Genomic DNA, 11,795 nt, shown 5'->3' with positions numbered 1-11,795 from the left:
CATCTAGAGAAGATCAAAGGAAATATTTTCCACTTCTAGAGCATGCCAGATCCTAGAGGTACTGCCACACAAAATAAACTCTCCTCCAAGTGACTGAAAATGCTATTTCCCCTCAATTGTGGGAAAGCATAAATAAATGGGACAGCGTGAGATGGAGAAACCAAGAGAGGGAGAATTTGATACATTAAACACACAGGAAGCAGCTGGAGTAGCCACAGGGCTGGCGAAAGAACAGAATCAAAAGAAAAGCACATTTACATTAGGCACACATGCGACACACATTTCAATATTTCTCCAAGAGATTTCTACAACTTACTGTATCTTAAAGACACTTGAAAGCACATCCAAATTCTTTTGAGGCTAGTAAAGCTGATAAAACATGTGACAGCACTTGATAATTCCATGTATCTTCTAAAAATACATTTCTAAGTTCTTCTGTTATGAAAAATGTGTAATTGAGTACTCCTGTAAGAGTGGTCTACGGACAGGTGTGAATTCAAGAACTGTGTTCTCTGCAGTAAGAGAAGGGAACAGAAGCATTTAGGAACTTTTATAACAATTCTATACAACCACAAGATTTTTATTATATTTTGCAAACGAAGAATTCATTTCAAGTGAATTTTTAAAAACTGGCTTTTTTCATCACATATGGTTTGAGAAGCACTGGCATGCCATCCATTTTTACATCACCTAGATTTAATTGTTTTTAACAAACTGGGAGAAATACAGAATAATTCATAGAGAAATACTGTTTGAAGAGGATGTAAAACAGTGGACCTATAGTTTTGCTTTAAATTATTTCTTTAACTAGTTTTTCAGTCTTGTTAACTTATCATTGCCTTAAAAGTAGTATGACCAAAAGAGCTATTCCAAAAAGCTTGTATTTATCCTGGGCTTATGAAAATGCAAGGGTGATAAGTATTATCCATATCATTCTTATTATCCTCTTTCCTAACTCAATTCTATGTCCTCTGATTTTTTTTTTTTAACAAATCACTTCTTTAAAGACATCTTCATTATAACGGAGTGCCTGATTTAAAATTTATGACATGACAGATAAGGCTATAACTTTCCTTAAAGCCATCCTGGCCTCACATTTTCTGATGGAAACAGTTAAGGTAGTTTTATGTGTTTTTAAAAGCTTTGAAATATATAAAGAAAATAGTAAGATGAGATTTCCCTTTCTCATCTAGGAATTTAATTTAGCTTTGTGAAACAGAAGGTGGAGACTTTTTCAACTTATAGGAAGAATTTATGTAGAGCAAATTCATGTGGCTATTACTAATGTCAGCTTATGACTCTGGCAAAGAAAAGGAAAAACAAAGGAAGTGTCACCCACCCACATCACCAAATGTAAAAAGCTGGAAAACTTTATCCATAGTTACTTTGTATCAAGTTGAATTGGCAGTCTGGACAAAGAGTCAACTGTGATTCAGTGAAAATTTTGTTTGAACGTATATTGTTTTCTAGATGTTTTACTAAAGTCTTTTAATGTCTAATTCCCATAACCTTTTTATTAGGAATTAGAAGCCCTGAACACTGTGGGGTAAGAATCATTTGTTTTCCCTGGCCTGGGAGGGAAAAAAAAAAAGGCCACACACACCAAATTATTGAGCTACTCCTTCCCCCCCCCCTTGTAACACATCCAAACATTCTCTTATGAATTTGAAACATTTCAGTTACTGTAATTTTTTCCTAAAGGTTCTGGTTCCCACACTGAAATTCTGCCTCCAAAGTCAGATTCAGAATCCAATTCCCAAAATCTGTTCCAAAACACATTCGTCGCCTAACCCTTGAGAAAGAGAACTTTAAGCTCCACTTGCCTCCTTTCAGAATGAGTCAAAGTATTTTAAAAAGCAACAAAAATGTGAAATCCCCTGATGAAGTGTTTTTGAAGTATCCTGGCCACATCTGTAAGAATGGTCAAATATTATCTAATTCAGTTCACTTTTTAAAGTGGAAAACAACTAAACTTAGCATAAATATAGGCAAATGGCTCCTTCTAAAAGAAAAACTCATTATACATACACAAAGGAAACTGGTATTAAATCCTGGGGTGGTAGTGGGCCCCCCCAAAAATGGGAGTGAAGAGAAATTGAGCAGAACCAGGGGGTGAGGACTGAGGTGATCTTAGGGGGAAAAAATGCCATCTGGAAGTAATGAGAACTCTCTGGGAACATAACAATTAAAAACAAAGTATAGGACTATTAGAATTAGCTACTAATCCTCTCCACACATATTAGTGTTCTGGTGAGTCAGAAATGTTAAAGAACCGAAATAAAAAGCAACCAAATACAGTACAGGTTTCTGAACAAAGTGGGAGGCCTTCAGCCCTTCACCTTCAGGAAAGCGTTCTGACTTCAACCTTATCAGTCTGGAGGCAGGCTGCGGAGCCTGGGGTTTACAATGCTCCTCATGACTCATGTTCTGGCCGAAGAAATGGGCTTCCCCTACTGATGCAAAAGGCAGATGAGCACAGTGACAATCCCTGATGGGCAAAGAAAGGCCTGGCAGGGAAAGGAACAATAAATTAGTAATAGTCGCTGCTCTTCATCCACTGCTCACTGTGTGCCATGTTCTATGTGGGACGAGTTATACGGCACCTCTCTTGAAGCTTCAACCGTTCTAGGAGGTGGGTAATATGTCCTTTTTGCAAGTAAGGATTTTGTGACACAGAAGAATTTTCCTGCCATCTAGAGAGAAGATCTAAATGCATGTTTGTCAAACTACAAAGTCGAATTTCTTCATTTCTCACCCAGATTCCCTGAAAGTTATCTGAATGGCTGTTGGAGATGAGGAAAGGAAGCTGCTTCCTTGGAGCTGGATTGTAGGAGAAAACAGAATCATGGCCTCTGGTAATAAACGGAATTATAATATTGAATAAATATCAGTGATATTTATTATTATCAAAATGATAATTTGATAATATAAATATTATCAAAATGAGGTTAAATGCACTTTAACATATTTGAGTATGTATAATTAGTAAGTACTCAAGAAAAGGACAAATCCTGAGCTAATTTAACAAGGTATGCCAAGATTTACATAGGTAAGACCATGAAGTTCTCTTGGAAACTTGGATATCTAAGGAGACTCCATTTTTTACATTGTCCAATGTCTTTTCAGAGGTCTACTTTTAGAATTAATTTCCAAGTATTATTACATTTTTCCAGTTTTACTGACATACATCATTGTATGAATCTGAGGTATACAGCATAATAGTTTAACTTAAATATTATAAAAGAATTACCACAACAATTTTTGTTAAAATCCAATATCTCATATGGATATAATAAAATGAAAAAGGAAAAAGGAAAAAAAATGTCCTTGGGATGAGAACTCTTAGGATTTACTCTCTCAACAACAATATGTATGTATATGTGTGTGTGTGTGTGTGTGTGTGTATACACAATACAGCAGTGTTAATTATAGTCTTTAGGTTATACCTTACATTCCAAGTACTGAAAGTTTGTACTTTTTAACCACCTTCTCCAATTTCCTCTCCACCCACCCTCCGGATCTTGTAACCACAAATATGCTCTCTTTTTCTATGAGTGTGTATAATTTTTAAAAAATCAGATTCCACATGTAAGCGATATCATGCAGTATTTGTCTTTGTCTGGTTTATTTCACTTAGCATAATGCCCTCGATGTCCATCTCATGTTGCTGCAAATGGCAGAATTTCCTTGTGTGTGTGTGTGTGTGTGTGTGTGTGTGTGTGTGTGTGTGTATCACATCTTCTTTATCCATTCAGCCACCAGTGGACACTTATTTTGTTTCCATGTCTTGGCTATTGTAAATAATACTGTTATAAACATGGGGGTACAGATAACATTTTGTGTTATTGTTTTCATTTCATTTAAATATATTCCCAGGAGAGAAATTGCTGGGTCATATGGTAGTTCTTTTTTTAATTTTTTACTAATTATTTGCTAATTTTCCTCTAGATTGTCTTCCATAATGATTGTACCAGTTCACAAATACCACAAAGAATGCAAACAGGTTCTCCTTCCTCCACATCCTTGCCAACATTTGTTTCCTGTTGGTTGTTTTCCCCAAGTATTATTATCATCATCATCACCATCATTATTATGGTATAATTGACATATGATATAGGCATACCTCAGAGATACTGTGGTTAAGTTTCAGGCCACTAAAATAAAGTGAATAAAACAAGAAACTAAGTCAAATGAATTTTTTTGGTTTCTAGTATATATAAAAATTATGTTTACATAACTAATCCATTAAGTGTATGATAGCCTTATGTCTTAAAAAATAATATACATATCTTAATTAAAAAGTACTTTATTGCTAAAGAAATGCTAACCATCATTTGAACTTTCAGTGAGTCAGAATCTTTTTGCTGATAGAAGGTCTTGCCTCAGTGTTGATGGCTGCTGACAAATCAGGGTGTTGGTTGCTGAAAATTGGGGTGAATGTGGCAATCTCTTAAAACAATGATGAAGTTTGTCACATCAGTTGACTCTTTTTTTCACAAATAATTTTTCTTTAACATGTGATGTTGTCAATAGCATGGTATAATCTAACCCACAGAACTTTTTCGAAATTGGTATCAATCCTCTCAAACCCTGCTGCTGGTTAAGTTTATGTGATGTCCTAAATCCTTTGTTGTCATTTCAACCATCTTCACAGCATCTCCATCAGGAATAGATTACATCTCAAGAAACCACTTTCTTTGCTCATCGATAGGAAGCAACCCTTCATCCACTTTTGCAGCACTTCAGTCACATCTTCCGGCTCCACTTCTAATTCTAATTCTCTTGCTGTTTCCACTACATCTCCAGTAAGACAACTTTTAACATTTCTCATCTATGAGCACCGTATATCTTTCCATTTATTCGTGTCCTCTTCAATGTCTTTCATTGGTGTCTTATAGTTCTCAGAGCACATGTCTTCCATCTCATTGGTGAAATTTATGTTTAGGTATTTTGTTCTTTTTGATAGAGTTGCAACTGGAATTATAATTTCTCTGATAGTTTATCATTTGCATAGAAAGGCAACAGATTTCTGTATATTAATTTTGTATCATGAAAATTTACTCAATTCATTTACTAGGTGTTTTATTTTTTTTTAAGAGTTTACTTATTAGAGACAGAGAGAGAATGAATAGGTGGTAGGGACAGAATGAGAGCGAGAAGCAGATTCTTTGCTGAGCAGAGAGCCTGACATAGGGCTCAATCTCCGGACCGCAGGATCATGACCTGAGCTGAATGCAGATGCTTTTTTCTTTTTTTAAGATTTTATTTATTTATTTATTTATTTATTTGAGAGAGACGGTGCAGAACGAGAGGGGGAGAGAGACAGAGAGAGAGAACGAGAGGGGGAGAGAGACAGAGAGAGAGAGAGAGAGAGAGAGAGGGAAGGAGCGCACGGTGGGGGGAGGGGCAGAAGCAGGCTCCCCACTGAGCACGGAGCCCATTGCAGGGCTCCATCCCAGGGTCCTGACCTGAGCAATGCAGATGCTTAACCAACCAAGCCTCTCAGGTGCCCCATGAAGGCAAATGTTTAATAACAGAGCCACCCAGGCACCCCTCATTTATTAGTTCTAATGGATTTTTTGGTGGAGTCTTCAGGATTTTCTATATATAGTATTAGGTTATCTGCAAATAGTGAAAGTTTTACTTCTTCCTTACTAATTTGGATTACCTTAATTTCTTCTGCCTGCCTGATGCTGTACCTAAGACTTCCTATACTATTCCTACATGATTAAAGTGGCAAAGGTGGACATCCTTGTCTTGTTCCTGATCTTAGGCAAGAAGCTTTTACTTTTTCACCATTGAGTATGTAGTTAGCAGGAGATTGGTCAAATATTGTTTTTATTTTATTGTGATATATTCCATCTATACCCACTTTGTTGAGTTTTCATCACATATGGATTTTGAATTTAGTCGAATGCTTTTTCTTCATCTATTGAAATGATCATGCGATATTTATTCTTTATTTATTAATGTTATATATTACATTGATTAATTTATGTACATTGAATTATCCTTGCATTCCTAGAATAAATTCCACTTGATCATGGTATATTATCCTTTTAATAATATTGTTAAATTAAAAATAATATTATTGAATTAAATTTGTCAATATTTTATTGAGGATTTTTTGCATCTATATTCATCAGGGATTTTGGCCTGTAATTTTCCTTTTTTGTAGTGTCTTTGGTTTTGGTATGAATTTGGAAGCATTCTCTCCTTTTCAATTTTTTTGAATAACTTGGGAAAAATAGGTATTAACTATTCTTTAAAGGTTTAGTATAATGCACCTGTGAAGATTTCCAGTCCTGGATTTTTGTTTATTCGTTTTTTTTTTTTTTTTAAATAACTGATTCTAATTAGTAATCAGTCTGTTTAGATTTTCTCTTTCTTCCTGAATCAGTGCTGACATATTGTATGTTTCCAGATATTTATCCATTTCTTCTAGGTTGTCCAGTTTGTTGGTATATAATTTTTTATAATCGTCACTTACAATCCTTTGTATTTCTGTGGTGTCAGTTTTAACTTCTCCTTTTTCATTTCTAGTTTTATTTATTTGTAACCTCTCTTTTGTTTCTTGATGAGTTTGTCTAAATGTTTATCAGTTTTGCTTGTCTTTTCAAAGAATGAGACCTTAAGTTTGTTGATCTTTACTATTTTTTTTAGTCTCTATGGCATTTATTTCTACTCTGACCTTTATTATTTCTTTCCTTCTATTAACTTTGGGTTTTGTTTGCTTTTCTTTTTCTAGTTCCTTTAAGTAAAAGCCTTAATTATTTGGGATTTTTCTTGTTTCTTTTTTTTTTTAAGATTTTATTTATTTATTTGACAGAGATCACAAGTAGGCAGAGGCAGGCAGAGAGAGAGAGGAGGAAGCAGGCTCCCTGCTGAGCAGAGAGCCCGATGTGAGGCTCGATCCCAGGACCCTGGGACCATGACCTGAGCTGAAGGCAGAGGCTTTAACCCACTGAGCCACCCAGGCGCCCCTTTTCTTGTTTCTTGATGTAGGCTTCGATCACTATAAACTTCCCCTTAGAACCACTTTTGCTGTGTCCTATAGATTTTGGGATGTTGTATTTCCATTTTCACTCATCTCCAAGTATATTTTTATTTCCTTTTTGATTTATTCATTGACCCATTGGTTGTTTAATAGCATGTTGTTTAGCCTCCACATGTTTATGGATTTTTCTCCCCAAGTTCTTTTTTGTAGTTGATTTCTAACTTCATACCATTGTGGTTAGAAAAGGAGCTTGATATTTCAGTCTTAAATTTATCAAGACTTGTTTCATGGTCTAACATGTGATCTATCCTGGAGTATGTTCTATGTGCACTTAAGAAGAATGTGTATTCTGCAGTTTGGGGGTGTAATGTTCTGTATATATCTATTAAATCCATCTGGTCTAACATGTTGTTTAAGACGTATATTTCCTTATTGATTTTCTGTCTGAATAATCTATCTATTGATGTAAGTAGGATGTTAATATCCCCTATTATATTGCTGACAATTTCTCTCTTTTAGCCTGTTAATATTTATTTTATATATTTTGGTCCTCCTGTGTTAGGTACATATATTTTTACATATGTTATATCTTCTCATTGTGTTGACCCTTTTATCATTATGTAGTGCCCCTATTGTTTTTTATTATAGTCTTTGTCTTAAAGTCTGTTTAGTCTGATAGAAATATAGCTACAATACCTTCCTTTCATCACTATTTGCGTGGTGAAATATTTGCATGGTGACTTTGCATTCATCTCTTCACTTTTAGTCTCTGTGTGTCCTTACTTCTAAGATGAGTCTTCTGTAGGCAGTATATAGATGTTTCTTGCTTTTTTATCCAATCAGCCACTTTTTGTCTTTTGATTGCCAAATTTAGTCCCTTTAAATTATTGATACATATGTCTTATTGTCATTTTCTTGTTTTCTGGCTGCTTTTGTAGTTCCTCTGTTTCTTCTCTTCTCTATTTCTTCTTTTTCTCTTACCCCTTGATGACTTTCTTTAGTGTTATGTTTAAATATTTTTTTCATTTTCTTTTATGTTTACTTTTAAATTTTTATTTATTTTTTTAAAAGATTTTATTTATTTATTTAGCAGAGAGAGAGCATGCACAAGCAGAGGGAGGGGCAGAAGGAGAGGGAGAAACAGACTCCCTGCTAAGCAAGGAGCCCAACTCAGGACTCCATCCCAGAACCCTGGGATCATGATCTGAGCCGAAGGCAGATGCTTAACTGACTGAGCCATCTAGGTGCCCACTTTTGTGTGTTTAATATAAATTTTTGCTTTGTGGTTTGCAAAGTTCATATATATCATCCTGTGTATGTGAGTCAATTTTAAGTTGTTACTGAAATTTGAGTACATTCCAAAACTTTACATTTGTATTTCCCCACAGACATTTTGTTTTTGATGGCACTTTTTACATCTTTTTGATATATACCTTAATTATTTATTATAGTTTTGGTTAACTTTATTACTTTTTTCTTTTAACCTTTGTAGTACCTTTATAAGTGATTAATCTACCTTTCCCATGTATTATATATATATAATATATAACATATATATTACTTTTTCTAATGAGGTTTCATACTTTCATGATTTCTTGTTATTTATTGGTGCTATTGTTTTGCAGTCTTTTTTTTTTTACGGATTATCAATTTATTAAAAAGGTTGATTTAAGCATCTGCAATGGTGACTTCAACCTCAACTCCTGGCTCAATACTGATGGATGTAATCTGCTTAACAATCTCAGAAGGACTGTGCAAATCAATGAGGCGCTTGTGGATCCTCATTTGAAAACGATCCCAAGTCTTAGAGCCTTCACCACAAGGAGTCTTTCTTGTAGTGATTCTCAGAGTCTTGGTAGGCATCCGAACTGGTCCTTTCACTTTGAGATTCTTTTCCTTTGCGCCTCTGATCAAATCAGCACATACCTTTTCCAAAAATTTTACATTGCGGCTGGTGAGAGTAATTCTAATTCGGTGAATCGCCACCTCCGGTTCCACGGGTGTCTTCCCGGTGTCTTTAAAAGCCATGGCTGCGGCGCGGCTTCCTGACCGACTTGTTCTTCGGTGAGAGCGAACGTGGTGAGTCAGGAGCAGAAGTGGGGCATCCAAAGCACCGCTGAACCTGCAACCGCGTCTTCCTCCTGTTTTTCAGTCTTAAAGAAGTTGCCTTAACATTGCTTTCTTTGTCTTTTATTTCTTTTCTTTTTTTAGGTTCATTTATTTTAGAGAGAGAGAGCATGAGAACATTGGAGAGTAGTTCAGGGGTAGAGGGAAAGGGAGAAAGACGGAATCTCAAGCAGACTGCCTACTGAGCATGGAGCCCAAAACAGAGGACTCAATCTCATGACTCTGAGATCATGACTTAACCAAAATCAAGAGTCTGATGCTTAACCAACTGAGACATCCGGGTGCTCCCTCCTTAACATTTCTTACAAAGCCAGTTTAGTACTGATGAATTCCTCTCACTTTTGCTTCTCTGGAAAACTTTTACCTTTCCCTCAATTCAGAATGATAATCTTGATGGGTAAAATATTTTTTGGAGGTTTTGTTTTGTTTTGTTTTGTTTCCTTTCAGCACTTGAGTATGTCATACCACTCACCTCTAGCCCGCAGAGACTCTACTTCACAATCTGCTGATAGCCTTATGGGGTTTCCCTTGTACATAACAATTTGTTTTTCTCTTGTTGCTTTTAAGATTCTCTCTTAATTTTTAATTTTTCACATTTTAATTATATGTTTTGAAGTGGCTCTCTATGGATTCATATTTTTTGGTACTTTTGGGGCTTCCTGGACCTGGAGTGTTTTTTTCTCTAGGTTAGGGAAAATTTTAACCATTATTTCTTCATATAAATTTTCTGCACCTTTATCTCTTTTTCTGCGACCCCTAGTGCAAATGTTATTCCACTTGATGTCGTCCTATAGGTTCCTTAAGTTATCATTATATTATGATTATGACTATGATTTTAGGTCTTTTTTCTGCTCTATCTGCATAAATTCCATTGCTTGGGATTTAGTTCTTTTGCATCATACAATCTGCTGTTGAGCCCCCCTGGTGTATTTTTCAGTTCAGTTATTTTATTCTTCAGCTCTGTGACTTCTGTTTGGTATTTTCTTTATATTTTCGTGTTGTTGGTCACCTATTTCCCCAATTTTGGTGAGCATTTTTATAATCATTTCTTTGAGTTCTTTATCAGGTACATTACTTATTTCCATAGCATTAAGGTATTTTTCTGAGGTTTTGTCCTTTGTCTTTCATTTGGAACATATTTCTCTGTTTTCTCATTTTTATTCGACTCTGATTTGTTTTTTTTTTGCATTACATGAAACAACCAACTCTTTGTCTTAAAGGAATGGTCTTATTTATGTGATAAATCTTCTCATTCAACCTTGCTCTTGGTTGTTTTTGAACCTTTGTGATTGTCTAAATAGTATGATTTATTCTTGATATATTCCTATGGCTGAGGGTGTGCCAAGATCTATCAGTGTTTCAAGGGGCGGAATCTCTTTTAGCACATAGTTTCAGGGTAACTGGCTGTAGGCTGCAATTGAAATTCCTGTTAGCCTCTAGACCAGATCAGGAAGTATCCTCTGGGTGGAAGTTGCAAACCCTGGGCCCCAAATGAGTGTATAAACATTTTTGGGAGGTCTCATTGACATGTACGGTGTCCAAGAGAGTACAACAGTGGTGTCTCACCTCCAGTCTTCTAGATGTGTGGGAAACCTGAAGTCTGTTCTTCAGGATGAAGCTCCAGGCTAAGTAAAATAGTCTTTTTACAGGGGGCCTGGGGTTGTGTTTCAGTCTGCTGTGTGTGCAGTGCCTTTGGCAGGGGTGAGTGGCCCACCAAAAATTGTCTTTCTGATTGTTACATTCTGGTGGATCTCAGGAATGTGAGGTCCCTTGGCCACTAGGGCCAAGCAGTAATGGGGCATCTTTGTGTGGATTTTGCAAACCTGCTGGCTTTAGCTAAGCAGTTGAAGAGTGTAGGGGGAGGAGTTTGCTGGCTGGCTACAGAAAGGCAGTGGGAAAATATCTTGACAGCTCATATCTGTGGGCTTCAGGAGAGTGCCTTGTCTGTGCACACATGCCAGCTTTAGGCTAGGGGCAGGAGAATGCCATGACCACTCACTCATACTCACCAGCCTGAGCCAGAGAATTATTGGAATGTCACAAGCACTTGTGTTTGCAGGCTTTAGCTAGGGAGTGGGAGAATACAGCAACCGTGCTCCCCTGCCCCAGCCAGGGAGCAGAGTTCTACAACTGCCTTCTCTTTCATGCTTTAGCCAAGCAGCAAGATACTGCCATGACCTCTCACCTCTGCCTGTATTAGCAAGCAGCAAGGGAATTGTGTGTCTGAATTTGCCAATTCGTGTTAGCAGGGTAGGTGAAGAATGCAAAAATGGCATCCGCCAACACCTCTGTATCCGAGAGATGATCAAAGGTTTCCTGTCCCCCAGCAGATGCTTTTAGATTAACATATAAATCTTCTTCAAATACAGTCTAAGAGCTTTTTGAGTTGCTGTTTTTTTACTGGGTCTCTGGGCAAGTGAGACTACACATGATCCTTTTAAAAGGGAATCTCAGTTCCCTACAGCAATTTTGGTGCCTTAGACAACATCCCCATTGGTTTTCTAAGCCAGTTGTTTCTGGGGCTTGTTTCTTTGGTATAGATCTCAGAAGCTGGGATGCCTGATGTGGGATACCAACCCCTTGTTCCTCTGGGAGAAGCACTAGACGGGTGATATCCATCCCTATTTTGTGTCACCAAACCAGGGGTGGGGTTTTTGGTGACATTGCATTT

General features: G+C 36.6%; 1 protein-coding gene across 1 annotated transcript; it reads right to left on the bottom strand.

Annotated features, from left to right (window-relative positions):
• Positions 1-8,624: 8,624 nt before the first annotated feature.
• On the bottom strand, positions 8,625-9,142 carry LOC125084646 (40S ribosomal protein S20-like). The gene has a single exon (XM_047702225.1). It carries the CDS (start codon positions 9,023-9,025, stop codon positions 8,666-8,668), a length of 360 nt encoding a protein of 119 aa, XP_047558181.1. The 5' UTR covers positions 9,026-9,142; the 3' UTR covers positions 8,625-8,665.
• Positions 9,143-11,795: the final 2,653 nt, after the last annotated feature.

The sequence above is a fragment of the Lutra lutra genome, chromosome 14 (assembly GCF_902655055.1).
Source record: "Lutra lutra chromosome 14, mLutLut1.2, whole genome shotgun sequence".
In the NCBI taxonomy this organism is placed as follows: Eukaryota; Metazoa; Chordata; class Mammalia; order Carnivora; family Mustelidae; genus Lutra; species Lutra lutra.
Note: the sequence above shows the minus strand (reverse complement) of the source record. Positions and strands in the feature narration are given on the sequence as shown.